Raw genomic sequence first — 16,021 nt, forward strand, 5'->3', positions numbered from 1 at the left:
ATATACATTGCAAAACAAGTAACTGTTCTTCATTAACTAGGGGTGCACCGATCCGATATTAGGATCGGATATCGGCCGCGATACTGATAAAATAGCTGGATCGGGGATCGGAAAAAATAACAGATCCACGGGCCGATCCAGGTTTTTTTTTTTTTTTTGGTCGTCGCAGCAGAACCTACGTCATTCGTCAGCTTCACGCGTGTCGCATGCTAGAAGCAACATGGAGCGAGCCAGAGGCCGTTTCTCAATACCAAGTACGCAAACTTCGGACTTGCGTCCTCCTTGGTAGTTCGGACTTGCCAAGTTCGACTCAGGAAAACGAACTCCCGAGGACGAGACTCACGAGGGGACGCGAGTCCGGTTATTCTGCAAATGGAACAGCATGCGTTCTTGATCGCGTCACTCAGCTCGCTCTGGCTACTCCGGTAATCTCTTGAGTCTTTATGTATTTTAGCCAAAAATAAAACGAAGTATGTTATACAACACCAGCACCACTCTACCTCTTTTCATTAAAAAAAAAAAATCTTAAACATATTAATGGCCACATAAATGTGGTTCAGGCAAACGTGTACATTGATTATCTTTACTGCATATTAACAACACGAAATATAAAACACAACCCTGCTTCTTTTTGTTTTCATTTTTAAAAATATGAAACATAATGATCATTAAAACTGACATTTAAATTTGCCATTGCTGATTAAGTGAGCATTCACAGGTCATGTTTGTGATGGTGGTGTGACACACATTACAATGTTTGGTTATTATTATTTGTATGTGTGATCAAGTTGTTGTTCGACCAACTTTTTATTTTTTTATTCTCAGGTTCAGCTGCTATGTTGCATTTTAAATTCCTGTTGCAGGACTTTGCACTTTATATTTTTACATGTATACAATTTTTGGAAACACAGTTTTTTTGTTTCCACCGCTACATTTTAATTAGATTTTTTTTACATTTATTTAAAGAAGTTTGATTATATTCTATTTTCGATTTGAATGCACAATTGTTTTTTAAATAAATAAGAATACAACACATTACATACATCTGTTATTTTGTCTTAGTTATGTTTAGTTAGTAAAGTCTGGTGCCTTTAGTCTCTTCAAGGAAGGTATAAGGTGGAAGGTATACAGTTTATTATTAATTCAACTATAGTATCGGATCGGTATCGGGTATCGACAGATACACAAAGCCCAGGCATCGGTATCGGTATCGGGACTGAAAAAGTCGGATCGGTGCACCCCTATCATTAACATGTAACTTAGTCTATAGTTTGTTCTTCCTTAGACTGAATGTCAGAATGTTGAAGGTGGGACTGTGTGGTCAGATCTTCCATTGTTGGCAAATACAGCTGCCCTGCATGCATGCACATTTGACTATTTTATTTTATTTTCTTTTATTTTCTTTTATTTTTATTTTGTTATTGTAGCTTTCATACCTGTTAGCTAATGAATATGTTTGTTGAACATTCCCCTGAATAAATGCTGTGGGTAATTCACTGGATCCATAAGCTATGGCTTCTCAATTTTCAACACTCTTTAGGAATATTTATGGAGTGTAGCCTACTGTATGCTTTATGCTTTAACTCATTCCTCAGTAACATTAAAATAAATAATAAATAAATGCTTGACATCCCTTTAACCACAGCGGTATTGCTGCTCAATTTAAATTAAGCCACAAATTGGCATCATAACAATAATCTGCGAATACACACGCACTGCAAAGACACAATGCCAATAGCATAATTTATTGAATCTACTACCAGTTGTCATCAGATATTCAATTTCATTGAAACGAATGTAACAAAATAATGTGGGCGTGGTCTGTGTGTCGTGAAATTGAAACACATTAAAACTTCCCTTAAATGCGTCTGAAACATTCAGCGGAGCAGCGACAGAGTAAACAACAGTGTCCTAATATGATACAAACATTTACCAATAATGTGGAAAGCTTTTAAATCTGCTCAGTGAAAAATTCGCTGTGACGAATCTGTAGCCGTCTAACATCTGCTGGAAATCCAGGTAAAACTATCTGCGTGCACGCGCGCGTCCCCACTCCCAGTAGCAACGGCACAGATGCGCGAGATGGTCGAGCACATCCCTTTAAACAGACATCAGTGGAAAGTTTGTAGTCCAGTCGGATGTCAATGGCAATGAAAATAAAACGAGGCATGTTGCTTATTATTAACGTTAACTAACGAGAGAGAGAGCGAGAGAGAGAGAGAGAGAGAAGGAGAGAGAGCGAAAGCGCACTTCTGTTGAATGCTCTTGATTGCTGATCGTTCACTCAGCACGTGTCATTTGGATTGAAACGAAATCGTATATGTAAGTAAAGTAAAACATGAACTGTTACCTGATTTATGTATAACGAATGGTTCCCTACATTATTACAGGACGTTTGAAGACGTCAAGAAGTTTAATGAACGCAAACATCCGAAGCGCGCGCCCCGCAAACCAACGTCTTGATAGACAGCGCGCGAATGTCTTTCAGGTCTTGCGCTTAAACGGACGAATTCCGTACGAAGTTTATGTAAAAACGCCCGTCTTGTTGAGTATCCTAGTAAACAAAGTCAGTTATATCTCAAGTAAACGTGGCCATGCTCAAATCATAGCTGTCAACCCTCCCGTTTTTTCCGGGTTTCTCACGTATTTTAACTCTTTTCCCGCTGTCTTCCCGTTTTAGTATTTTCCCGTAAAATATCCCGTATTTTTAAAAGTCTTAAAAACGGTCAGATTTTCATCCTAGGTTTTAAATTTCATTTAGTCAGGTGACAGATCTAAAAAAGTGTTTACCCTCGTTCATTTCCAGAAACGCTGGCCGCAGAAAGTTGTATGGAGTTGTAGCCTACAAAGCGGAGCGCTAGATCAGGGGTCTCCAACTCGTCGCTCGCGTGCTACCAGTCGCTCGTGGCTTGATATGAGCTAGCTCGCCAGAGGCCGTTCACATATCGCGTCTTTTGCGCGCTCAAGTTTGTTCAAATGTAGGCGCGCGGCAAGCACGCTCATAATTGAAGCGACGCGCAAATTTTTTTACCAGGCGCAACAAGATGAAAAAAATCTACACTTTTCAGAATGCCGCAAACGCACCGCAGGTCATGTGACAGGAACCAACCAATCACCCCTTTCCATAACAACATTGAAAGCACAGTCAACATGAAGGATGGGGGTGCACCCAAACACTACTAATAAATATAAGCTATAATGTGTAAATGTCAGTAATTTATCTTTTTTGACTTTTTATAAAAAAATATTTAAAGGCTGAAATATGAGGTTTATCTTTGAATAAAACCTTTTTTGTCAAAACTTTATTTGAATTTGTACATGTTAGTAGATGTTGCAAGACACTCTTCTAAAATCTGGCCATCATTTTTAATGGTATTTTAATGTTTACGTAAACAAAAAGTGCATATTGATGCTAATCAATTTGTTTTTTGCTGTTTTTCGACATAAAACTTGTTGAATTGACTTCATTCTGTAGTATTAGTACTTTTTGAACAGGATTCTGTGATAACCGTGATCATTTTGGTCATTTTAATCATCTTATCATTTCCTCTAGTTATGATCAACTAAAACAACAATCAACAATAACTGTGTTTTTACAGTATAATATGCAAAAGTACAATTTTCTATTAAAAAATATCTACCTCTCCCTCTGTCTCACACACACACATCAGATAATCCTAGATAGATAGAAAGATAGATAGATAGATACATAATGATCCCGAGGTAGCTATCTATCTAACTTGGATAATGCGTCGTCACGTGTAGGGTCTTAAATTTGAATCTTTATGGTCTTAAAATGTCTTAAAAAGGTCTTAAATTTGACTTACTGAAACCTGCAGAAACCCTGAATGTTTACTTTGTTAATAAATAAAGCTCTTTAAACATATCCATTGTTCTGTAATATATATTGTGTAGTTATAAACTCTTTAGACTGTTAATGATTAGTGCTTTTTTTAAAAAGTTTTTGGGTAAGAATCGTGTAAAAAAAAATCCCTTATTTTGGGGATGGATTCCGGGAAATCTCCCTTATTTTCAATGTTCAATGTTGACAGCTATGGCTCAAATGCGGTCCGTGCGTTCGGTCTTAAAGAGACAGCTGTCTAATAATCCTGCTACTGTGTTTTAATGTTAATCAAACAAAGGACAAATAAATTACTCACTGCTCTTGACTAAATAGGCTACCTTTTTCAACTTTACTAAAATATCCATCTATATTTAATTTAGACAGTAATGAATATTTTTCACATTTGATGACTTTATTCAAATATCTGTATGTTAGATCTACCTGAAAAACTCTAAAAACACTGTTTATTTCATTTGTAGCCTTTCTTTGTTCTATTGTATTTATTTGTCCTATTTGTAATTCGATTATTTGTTCTCATTTTGTTACTGACTGCTTACTTGTCTTTAATAATGTTAAATTCACATAAATTAGGCTGGTAGTTTTGTTGTATCAAAATTGGATTAAATAATTGAAATTTCACTGGTGTCTAAACATTTGTACCACTGACCCGATCCTCAGCACTGAGCCCTTCTGGAGCTGCTTTAAATATGTGCTGTGCTATTAAATGAAAGATAAAATATGATAGAGCAATAGAATGAAAAGTGACAGTAACAGAAGCTCATACAATGCATTTTAGCAGGCTTAAAGGGTTAGTTCACCCAAAAATGAAAATTCTGTCAGTAATTCCTCACCCTCATGTTGTTCCAACCCCGTAAGACCTTCGTTCATCTTCGGGACACAAATTAAGATATTTTTGATTAAATCTGAGAGCTGGATCACTCCTCCATAGGCTTCTAAGACAATATAACTTGCTGGCCCAGAAAATGTATTAAAGACATCGTTAATATAGTCCAAGTGACTCCAGTGGCTCAATCTTAAGTTTATAAAGCGACGAGAATACTTTTTGTGCGCAAAAAAAAATAACGACTTTATTCCACTTTTCATTTCCTTCTCTCTGGGCCTCGAGTGAGTTCACGTAGTGTTTTAGTGCAGCGCGTCTGTGTTGCACGTCACCCATAGGCTCACTATTGGCCGACGCTGGTCATGTGTGTGATGCGTGTGACGTACAACACAGACGCGCTGCGCTGTTATACTACTATTATAATGAAGACAAAAGTATAATTAGAGCCATAACCGGGCCGGAGAGATGTGAAGTGTGCAGGAGAGACTGAGACTGAATGGGGCTCGTTTACACCACAAAACAATAGAGACACTAATGGATGCTTAGAAAATGACAATAAACATTAGTTAGTGTTTTAGAGTCTTCTCAAAATAAGATCTCTATAAACATTTAATAAAAGTGCCAATAAATATAACATGGTCAGAAAAATACATTTCTAATAACTTTACTTTGAAGCTATTTAAATCTATTGTCATTTCATTATGACTATTTAATGACTTTACAATAACCTGCCAAGTGTCTGCTTTCAAATGAGTCCATACTTGAGCTTTTAGTGCAAAGGCTTCATGAACTGTTAATTAAACTGCTTTAGTTTGAGTTTGGCATTTCTGGGGATTCTTCAAAAGCAGCTGACAGGTTTAAAATGAAGATTAAATAAGTGTTAATGAAACTTCTGGCTCGTCTTAATGTAATATATTAATGTACTGCATTCAATTGTTTATTCAAAGCTATAAAATAACACGACTGTCTGTAAAGAAAAAAGTGCATAATGCTTAAACTAACATTTGTACATTAAATATAATTTCATAAATTGCTTAAACAATTATGAACCAAACAGCATCATGAGTATTTATGCATATTTAAGAGAAAGAGCTGAAGCGCCGATCACACAGATTACATTAAAACACATATGAGATGCAGTGGAATAAAAAAATCCCCATAAAGTCTCGAGTCACATGTGACCCTGGACCTCAAAACCAGTCACATGGGTCAATTTTTAAAAATATAAATATTAATGCAAATATGCAAAATATTAATGTACTGCATTCAGTTGTTTATTTAAGGCTATAAAATAACACGACTGAAAAAAAAAGTGCATAATGCTTAAATTAACATTTATAAATGTTATCCATTTATAATGGTATAAATAGCCGCGTTTCCACTGTCGGGCCAGGGCCGGGCCAGGGCTTTAAACGGGCCGTGCCGGGCTAATAGCCTCGGGCCAATAGCACCGGGCATGCGTTTCCACTGTCGGGCCAGAAGCTCCACAGCGCTTCACTAAAACACGCCCGTAACACGCCTCTCTGGGACAACGTCACACTAACCCATCATTTCACCAACAAATGGAAGCTTTATCAGAAAACTAATCAGAAATCACTGGAAACAGCGTTGATAACAAACACGATAAAAGCGGCCGTTTGCTAGCTTTTTTTTTGTTTGTTTGTTTAGCAGCTAACGTTACTTGAATATTTAAAACCCAAGCATCGATGTTTTACCACAGGTTTACAATAAAAAGTGATACATTGATCATAATGAATTAATTTATGTAAAAATTGCACATTAGTCACTCAGAAATAAATTACCGTTAGGTCTATTTCACAAAAGAAAGAGGACACAGTTACTTTTTCAGTCGCGTCTGTTTCTTTATCTGGTAACTTAGTTACAGGACATATTTACATCACATTTAGAAAAAATGATAATTTCTACAAATATATGCCATACGACCTGGGGAGCTAATTAGCACTCTCTCGACTCCCATACAGATATTTTCAGTCAGAGAAACAGAGGAAGCTCCCGAAAAAAAAAGTTACTTTATTTTTTGATAGTCCGGTTTAAAGAGACGAGACGTAGGCTATGACAGATAAAATAAAAACATGACTGTGATGGCCTTTAAGATTGGTCTGATTTCTTCAAGCGTTCGCTATGTTTTTTTTTTTACTATGCGTATCTTCAAGCCTTTACTATGTTTACTATGGTAACGGCTAGCGCGCATAGTCTTTTGCATCACAAACAGAAGGCATTCAAACATGAACGCGATTTAAATTATTTTATTTTTAAGTCTTAAATGCTGACAGAATCATCCGGCGCTGCCGTCTCCCAACGGTAAACTCCTCCTCTGTTGGTAACCACTCCTCTAGCCCGAGCTGGCCCGCTTTGGCCCAAGGTATTCGACGGGCCAGAAATCCTGGCCGTTGGCCCCGAGTAAGCCCCGATCAAGCCCCGGAAGTGACAGTGGAAACGCGACTGGCCCTGGCACGCACTAGCACGGCCCGGCCCTGGCCCGACAGTGGAAACGCGGCTATTGACCCTGGACCACAAAACGAGTCACATGGGTCAATTGTTTTTTTAAATTGAGATTTATACATCATCTGAAAGCTGAATAAATGAGCTTTCCATTACGACAACAGGACAATATTTGGCTGAGACTCAACTATTGAAGATCTGGAATCTGAAGGTGCAAAAAAATCTAAACATTGAGAAAATCTCCTTTAAAGTTGTGCATTAATGTTGGCGATTGTGCCGCATTCACTCACACAAATACATGTTTTATATATTTACGGTAGGAAATGTACAAAATATCTTCATGGAACTTGATCTTTACTGAATATCCTCATGATTTTTGGCATAAAAGAAAAATCTACAATTGTGACCCATATAATGTATTGTCGGCGATTGCCACAAATATACCCGTGCGACTCGAGACTGGGTTTGTGATCCAGGGTCAAATAAAGTTGAACCTCTTTTAACTTTACATGGTTTTCTAAACATGCGGCGCTCTTGTGAGAGACTCGAGTGCGAAGGTCAAAGTTTCTGTCTAGAAAATGCACAAAATGTGTGTGTTCTGTGTGAATGATTTGGTTTCGGTTTTGACGTGAACAAGATTTTGTCCGCATTGAGCTTCTCTATTTCTCTAATATGTGGAATGAACAGCGCAGCACACACACACACATTAATGAACACACACACACTCATTAATGTTAACAAAACATTAATACACAACAATGACACATAAACATCATCCTCATCTTGTGTGTCACTGATAGTCTCCTAAAACTATAATGCACCGTTTTGGCATTTGAATGTGGATTTGTATTTTAAATTCGACGAATATTCGTGTCCTTTTTATTCACTATCATCTCATCGCAGAACAACAGCGGCACTCAGTTCAGCTTGTGTCCGTGTGTTCTGATGTCACTAAACCTCGTGTGAACATGAATTACTCATAAAGAAATAACTCTAGACTTTATGGGCTTTCTTTGAGAAGAACTTCAGATGTCCAGAGCAGTTTGTGGAAATAAATCTGTAATTTATCAGTATTTTATTTGATCTTCTGCTTATTCTGTCTTCTTTTGGACTGAGATATTTCCTCTTCATCTTTATTCACTCGAGTTCAGTTGTAAAAAAGCAAGATATATTAGAGATTAGATCGACCCGGACGCCCAATCCCTGCCAGAAGAAACGAGTCTTCATTCAGCCGAGAGTTTGACTGAGAGAGACAGAAGCCGGAGACGAAGAGATGACGATAAAAAGAGCCGAAATACAATAATCTTAGTAGCGCATGTTTCAATATTCACACTTCGTCCGACTAGAACAAATGAACAAATGTTATTATAATAAAGCAGAATCAGTGTAAGATCAGCGTTTCTCAACATCGTCCTGTGACGCTCAACACTGAAACATGAAGACAAACATCAAACACTCAATCATGAGATTAAACTACAGAAGGAAATAATTATAATATAAACATAAAATGGCATAAATGAATAATAATAATATGATGATTAAATAATAAATGATGTAAATGTGTTTTCTAGTGTGGATCACGGAGGAGAGTTCAGGATTACAGCAGGACCCCGAAAATGTAAGTCCAGAAACACAGATTTAGTGTGTGTTGTTGTAAATGTTGGTGTTGTAATGTGTGTGTTCTTGTGTTCAGATGCCGTTGATCTCACACTGGATCCAAACACAGCACACACTCGTCTCGCTCTGTCTGAGGAGAACAGAAAGGTGACGCGTGTGGAAGAGAGTCAGTCGTATCCTGATCATCCAGAGAGATTTGAGTATAATCATCAGGTTCTGTGTGGAGAGAGTCTGACTGGACGCTGTTACTGGGAGGCTGAATGGAGTGGAGCTGCTCATATATCAGTGTCATATAAAGGAATCAAGAGGAAAGGATGGAGTGACAGTTGGTTTGGATGGAATCAGAAGTCCTGGAGTCTTGAATGCTCTGATCACAGATTCTCTGTCTATCACAATAATAACCGCACTGATGTTTCTGCTGGTTCAGGATCCTGTAAGAGAGTAGGAGTGTGTGTGGACGTGTCGGCCGGCACTCTGTCCTTCTACAGCGTCTCTGACACACACACACACACACACTTACACACATTCACACACACATTCACTGAACCCCTCTATGCTGGATTTAGACTTTATAATAACTCTTCAGTGTCTCTGTGTCACATTAAACACACACACACACACAGACACACTCACACACACACAACTGACTGACACACTCACACACACACTGACTGACACACACACACACACACACACACACACACAACTGACTGACACTCACACACAACTGACTGACACACACACACACACTCACACACAACTGACTGACACACACACACACACAACTGACTGACACTCACACACAACTGACTGACACACACAACTGACTGACACACACACACACACATTGATTGACACTCACACACAACTAACTGACTTGCACACACGCACAACTGACTGACACACACACACAGACACACTCACAACTGACTGACACATACACACACACACACACAACTGACTGACACACACACACACACACACATTGATTGACACACACAACTGACTTGCACACACGCACAACTGACTGACACATACACACACACACACACAACTGACTAACACACACACACACACACTGACACAAACTGACTGCACACACACACAGCTGACTAACACACTGACTGAAACACACACTGACTGACACACACAACTAACTGCACACACACACACAACTGACTGAAACACACACACACTGAATGACACACACAACTGACTGCACACACACACACACACACACATAGCTGACTAACACACACACTGACTGAAACACACACACACACAACTGACTGACACACACGCACACACTACTGACTGACACACACACACACACACACACACACACACACAACTGACAGACTGACACACACACAACTCACACACACACACACACAACTGTAACTGTCAACTGACTGAAACACACAAACACACTGACTGACACATACACACTGACTGACACACACACACACACACACACACACACACTGACTAACACACACAGCTGACTAACACACACTGATTGAAACACACACTCACACGCACACAGATTGACACACACAACTGACTGACACACACACACAAAACTGACTAACACACACACTGATTGAAACACACACACAACTCATTGACACACACACACACACACACACACAATTGACTGACTGACACACACACACACACACAACTGACTGACACACACACAATTGACTGACACACACACAACTGACTGACACACACAACACAACTAACTGACTGATACACAAACACACATACACACAAACGCAACTGTCTGGCACACAACTGACTGACACACACACATTCACTGAACCCCTCTGTGCTGGATTTACAGTTTATAATGTAAACTTCAGTGTCTCTGTGTCACATTAAACACACACACACACACACACACACTGACTGAGACACACACACACACTGGGGGACAGTGTGTATCCACTGTGGTTTAGAGGGAAACCCACTTCCTAAAACTCTACAAATTAAACATGTTGATCTAACTATACAATCATGGAGAATAACTAACAGACACAATAAACACACAAAGTGTTGCTGTTGTTGTTTCTTCTCTTGTGTGTGTTTTCTGTGATCAGTGTATAAACTCACTGTCCTGTTGTGTGTGTGTGTGTGTGTGTGCGTGTGTGTGTGTGTGTGTGTGTGTGTAGATCTTGTTGATCATATTAAGAATATCAGGATGTTTTCTGGGTTTTTGTTGTTTCTTTGTGTAAATATGTTATTATATATTTGACTCTGTTGATTCTGTGAGGAAGACGAGCAGAGCTGATCTTCATGAAACTGTTGAACTTGTTTTAATGCATATAATTATTGTGTATAATACATAAATATGAGTTAAATTCAAGGCAAATTCTGAATTGGGTGAATCTCACAAAAGATTTTCACCCCAAAACGAAAGTGATTAAATAAGAAATTTTATTTTGCTAATATATATTGTGAATGAATATATTGTAAAGTGTAATTTATTCCTGTGATCAAAGCTGAATATTCAGCATCATTACTCCAGTCTTCAGATGATCCTTCAGAAATCATTATAATATGAGGAGTTGATGATCAAGAAACATTTATTATAACAGTCACGTTACTTCATATTTTTGTGGAAACGGCAATACTTTTTTCTAACATTGTAAAAGACTTTGCTGTGTGTTTTGATCAGTTTAATGCATCCGTTCTGGGGGGAGAAATACACTTTTTAAAAAGAAAAGTTATAAATGCACTTTGCGAATAATAAACTTTTCTTGACCAAAACTTTTGAACTGTAATCTATACTATGACAATCAAAAAATGAAATCACTATAGAAAATCTGTGGTTTTGTTTTTTTGGGCCAGGATATTTTATTTGTTCTATGCATCACTTTGTCTTTTTTGCTCCTGTATTGATTTGAAAAGTCTCGTCATCCCGAACGCTAGATGGCGGCCGCGATTAATTTATCACACACACACACACACACACACACACACACATTGTAACGCTTGGACCGGATAACTCGAGAGAAATCGAGGGAAGAAAGAGCTTGAAGGCGAAAAAGGCTGTATCACGCACGTTTAATGATAAGTGCACAGGCAATGCAATCCTCTCATACATGAGAGCTGCTCTTTCTTAGCGTCACAAAACTCAACAAATAAAATATATAGGAAAAAGGTAGAGCACGTGTAGCATCTACAATGGTCTTAACTCAGTTCTTATTTCACATCTCACAACGTCATCACGCATAGTACACGTCATGAGTGACGTAACCATCTCTCTTAAAGGGCACACTGCACTATAATGTGATAAACATGAATACACAGTAACGATCGTTACAACACACACAACTCTGTAGTCTGTAGGGCACTGAACCATAGACATTATAAATACATTTATTATGTCTATGCACTAAACCACTTAATAAACGTGAGTATGTGTGTTAGTTTGTATATAAGCTGATCTGAGCGATGGCTGGTTCGCTAGTTTGTCTCGGGTGTTTGGGTCAGTTAGCAGCGCGCGAGGCTCGAGTCTCATTGTTGAACACATGCGCGCGCAGCGTCCCGCCTTCATCTACAGTGTTCGCCAAGACAAATCACTGTTATTAACGAGCAAACAACAGCAAAGTATCAAACTTATATGTGTAACTACTAGTAGTGCTTGGTATTATTGACACACACCTCACGATTCGTTTCGATTTCGATTCACAAGCTTGCAATTCGATTCAGTAACAGCTGTCAAGGACAAAAGTCTCTCATTTTAATGCTGTTCACTATTTAGGGAACCTTATCAGTTGTTAACTTCAACCTTTAATAGTTACGACTTACGAGCAACTGATTTGTAGGCTATACAAACATTTGGAGGCCGAGTTTTGCTGCACTCTCTTAACGGATGATCTTCCCCAGGGACCCCAGACAATAACATGTAATTTTGTAACAGTATAATAGTAATTTTTTTTAACAAATGTAATTTTACTCTGTTTATTAATGTTTTTACTCCACATTTGTGCAGTTTTTGGAGGATTTATTATATATTTTAAATGTATATAAATTAATTCGTTTTTATATTTTTTAGTTTTTATACAAAAACAGCTTATTATGTAAAATTCACTTTATAAAAGACCCAAATTTCTAAATTGCATTTATAGGGATACCATGAATAATTTTACATGGTTTAGTGTAAAAAATGTTGCCCATATTTTGAGTAGTATATTGCATATTTTGGAAAATGTAGTTTTAAAGTAAAAAAAATGATCATTTTAGCCACTAGATGGCTATAGAGCTCCAACCCTGAAAAAAACACCTGCCTGTAATTTTCTAGTAATCCTGAGGACCTTGATTAGCTTGTTCAGGTGTGTTTGATTAGGGTTGAAGCTAAACTCTGTAGGACAGTGGCCCTCCAGGACCGAAGGTGCCCATCCCTGAGTTATATAGACTTCATCTTATTAAAAAAATAGAAAAAAAACTAAAAACAGCAATGAATAAATGTACCAAAAGAATGAATGAGGTGTTTAAACACCACTTCCTCTTTAAAAAAGGGGAGGAGACCGAAAGAAACTCTGGGTTTACCGAAGAAAACCTGCTCCCGACCAGGTTAGGTTCACAGACTCTGAGTATAAGTTACCTCTCTTTCAGAAACGGGCTTGACTTACTCTGCTTTCTCAGGTTTGACATTCCTCCCATTCTGAAACAGAAAGCCCAGAGTTTCCCTCATTTCAGGGTTAACATACTCAGAGTTTTCACTTAACCTCCTTTCTGAAACAGACTCCTGCACTGATCGATTTCTGGATACGCTCTTTATGGAGAAGGTCAAATTGACCCTAAGTAGATTCAATACAATTCCCCAAAAATCACACTATGAAAAACAACAAATGTTCAGGTACAAACAGTAAACTTTTAATACCAACACGTGTCAAACATTACAAAAATATAATATCTGAACATATGATTTATGAAAATATTGTTTAACCATTTATTCAACTGTTTTGTTTTGATTAAATTTGAAAATAAACAGTATTCTAACTTTTATTTTGCATTTAATTTAATTTTTTATTGCAACGTTTCATTTTTTGTGCATTTACATTTATGCTCAAAATATTCTGAACAATTTAATATTGATGTATAATGAAATGAATGTTTACTTTTCATAAGTTGGCTCATCTTGTGTTATGAAGACACTGAAGTTAATTCAGAAGCAACATTATATGTTGTGGACTCTTGAGATAGCAAAGCGTGTCGGTCATGAAATGTTCTTTATAACGGATGCTGGGAGTCTTCCTCGCTGTTGTGGTGTAGATGTCCGTCCTACTTTCCACATCTTTCTCTCCATGCTTGATGTTGCTGTGATTGATGATTTCTCTCTGATGAGGCGGTGGATGTGGAAGCTTTTTCCTCGGAGTAATCCGTAGACCATTCGTTTTCTGTGTCTTCAACAACATTGTCCTCAATCTCTGAAGCATCTTCATTTGTACCAGGATCACACTCCAAAACCTGTGAAATTACTTCTTTTACTGTCAATCTTTGGAAGCTCGTTTGTCCTGCTGTCTCTGTCAAAGTCTCGTGCAACGCTGAGAAAAAGTGTGGGAAAGCTCTTCATTCTCATAAATATTCATTATAGGGGAGTGAGAAACAAAACATAGCAAAAACATTCATCAAAGTTTTTTGGTGGGAGGGGGTCTGTGAAACTGCCTTTGAAAATCCTACATAAAAGGTTTGGTTAAAAGCTTAGTATTTCAGATATCTTGAAAATATTTTTACTATCTGTGTCTTACAAAGGTTTTAATTTATCTGTCTGTAATTTTCAATTCTGAAAGAAAAAAAAAAAGTGCATTTTTAGATTAATACCAACTTCAGTTTTATTTGCATAAAGATATACTTTGAAGCTATTTAAAACTATTGTAATTTCATTATGACTATTTAATTCTGACTTTACAATAAACTGCCAAGTGTCTGCTTTCAAATGAGTCCATACTTGTGCTTTTAGTCCAAAGGGTTCATGAACTGTTAATTAAACTGTTTTAGTTTGAGTTTGGCATTTCTGGGGATTTTATCAAAAGCAGCTGACAGGTTTTAAATGAAGATTAAATAAGTGTTAATGAAACTTTTGGCTCGTCTGCTGAGGCCACAAGAGGGCGCAATAAGCTAAATATTAATGTACTACATTCAATTGTTTATTCTATTGACTTTCTGTAAAAAAAAAAAAAAGTGCATAATGCTTAAACTAACATTTATAAATTAAATATAATTTCATAAATTGCATAAATAATTATGAACCAAACAGCATCATGTATTTATGCATATTTAAGAGAAAGAGCTGAAGTGACCATCACACAGATTACATTAAAAAATATATCAGGGTCCCCGCAGATATATATTTGCTTCTCATTTATTAAATACAGGCAATTGGTTGATTAAAAACATTATTAAAATTAAGATACAATTTCTACAAAACGACATTCACTTTAAACAAAGGTTTTCTACAAAACAAAACTTAATGAAGTGGTCAAAATCATGTCTGACCCACTCCATGTCTCATATATTGCGCATCCTATCTTACTCGTGCTGTTCACTTTTCATAATCAACATAGATGGAAAAATTATACATTATAATATTTTAACAAATATGAAATATTTGTATTTCAAATATTTCAAGGATAATTGTGCGTGCATTTATTAATTAGGCCTATTATCTTAATGAATAATGCAACAAAGACGAAGCATGTAAACTGCATTGTTTGTTTATTCAGAATGGAATGGATCGCAAATGGATTTTGACCACTTCATAAGTTTTGTTTCGTAGAAAACCTTTCTTTAAAGTGAATTTCGTTTTGTATAAATTGTATCTTAATTTTAATAAATTTTTCATCAACCAATTGCCTGTATTTAATTCATGAGAAGCAAATATATAGCAGATAATATAATTATGGAGGTGCGCCGCGGTCACTTGCATTGCACGTGAACTGGAGCGCATCTCATCATAAATGAACTGAAACTCGGTGTATGCCGCAGCCTCACATACATGAGAAATGCATCTGAAGATAGCTTGAAATGTCAAAACGAAACAATTCAAAACGAAAAGAAATAGGCTACTCTCTGATTATGTAATCCATGATGTGGGATATTAATTTATGTGATATTCATGCTTTTTTTTCTTACAGTAAAGCACAGTCCACAAACAATCTCAAATGCAAACTCCCTATAATAAGACACATCTCTGGAGGCATGCTCCAAGCACACTCTCATCTCATCCCTTTTCCCACATTTGT

The 16,021-nt window shown here is 37.2% G+C and overlaps 1 protein-coding gene across 1 annotated transcript in view; it reads left to right on the plus strand.

Annotated features, from left to right (window-relative positions):
- LOC311294900 (uncharacterized protein) overlaps window positions 1–11,236 on the plus strand; it is a 151,006-nt gene extending 139,770 nt beyond the window's left edge. The window contains exons 11-12 of the mRNA XM_084415962.1: window positions 8,720–8,766; window positions 8,842–11,236. Coding sequence (XP_084272088.1) covers window positions 8,720–8,766; window positions 8,842–9,416 — 622 coding nt within the window. The 3' untranslated portion in view covers window positions 9,417–11,236. The remainder of the gene's footprint in view (window positions 1–8,719; window positions 8,767–8,841) is intronic.
- Window positions 11,237–16,021: the final 4,785 nt, after the last annotated feature.

The sequence above is a fragment of the Rutilus rutilus genome (genome assembly GCF_951802725.1).
Source record: "Rutilus rutilus genome assembly, chromosome: 1".
NCBI classification, from domain to species: Eukaryota; Metazoa; Chordata; class Actinopteri; order Cypriniformes; family Leuciscidae; genus Rutilus; species Rutilus rutilus.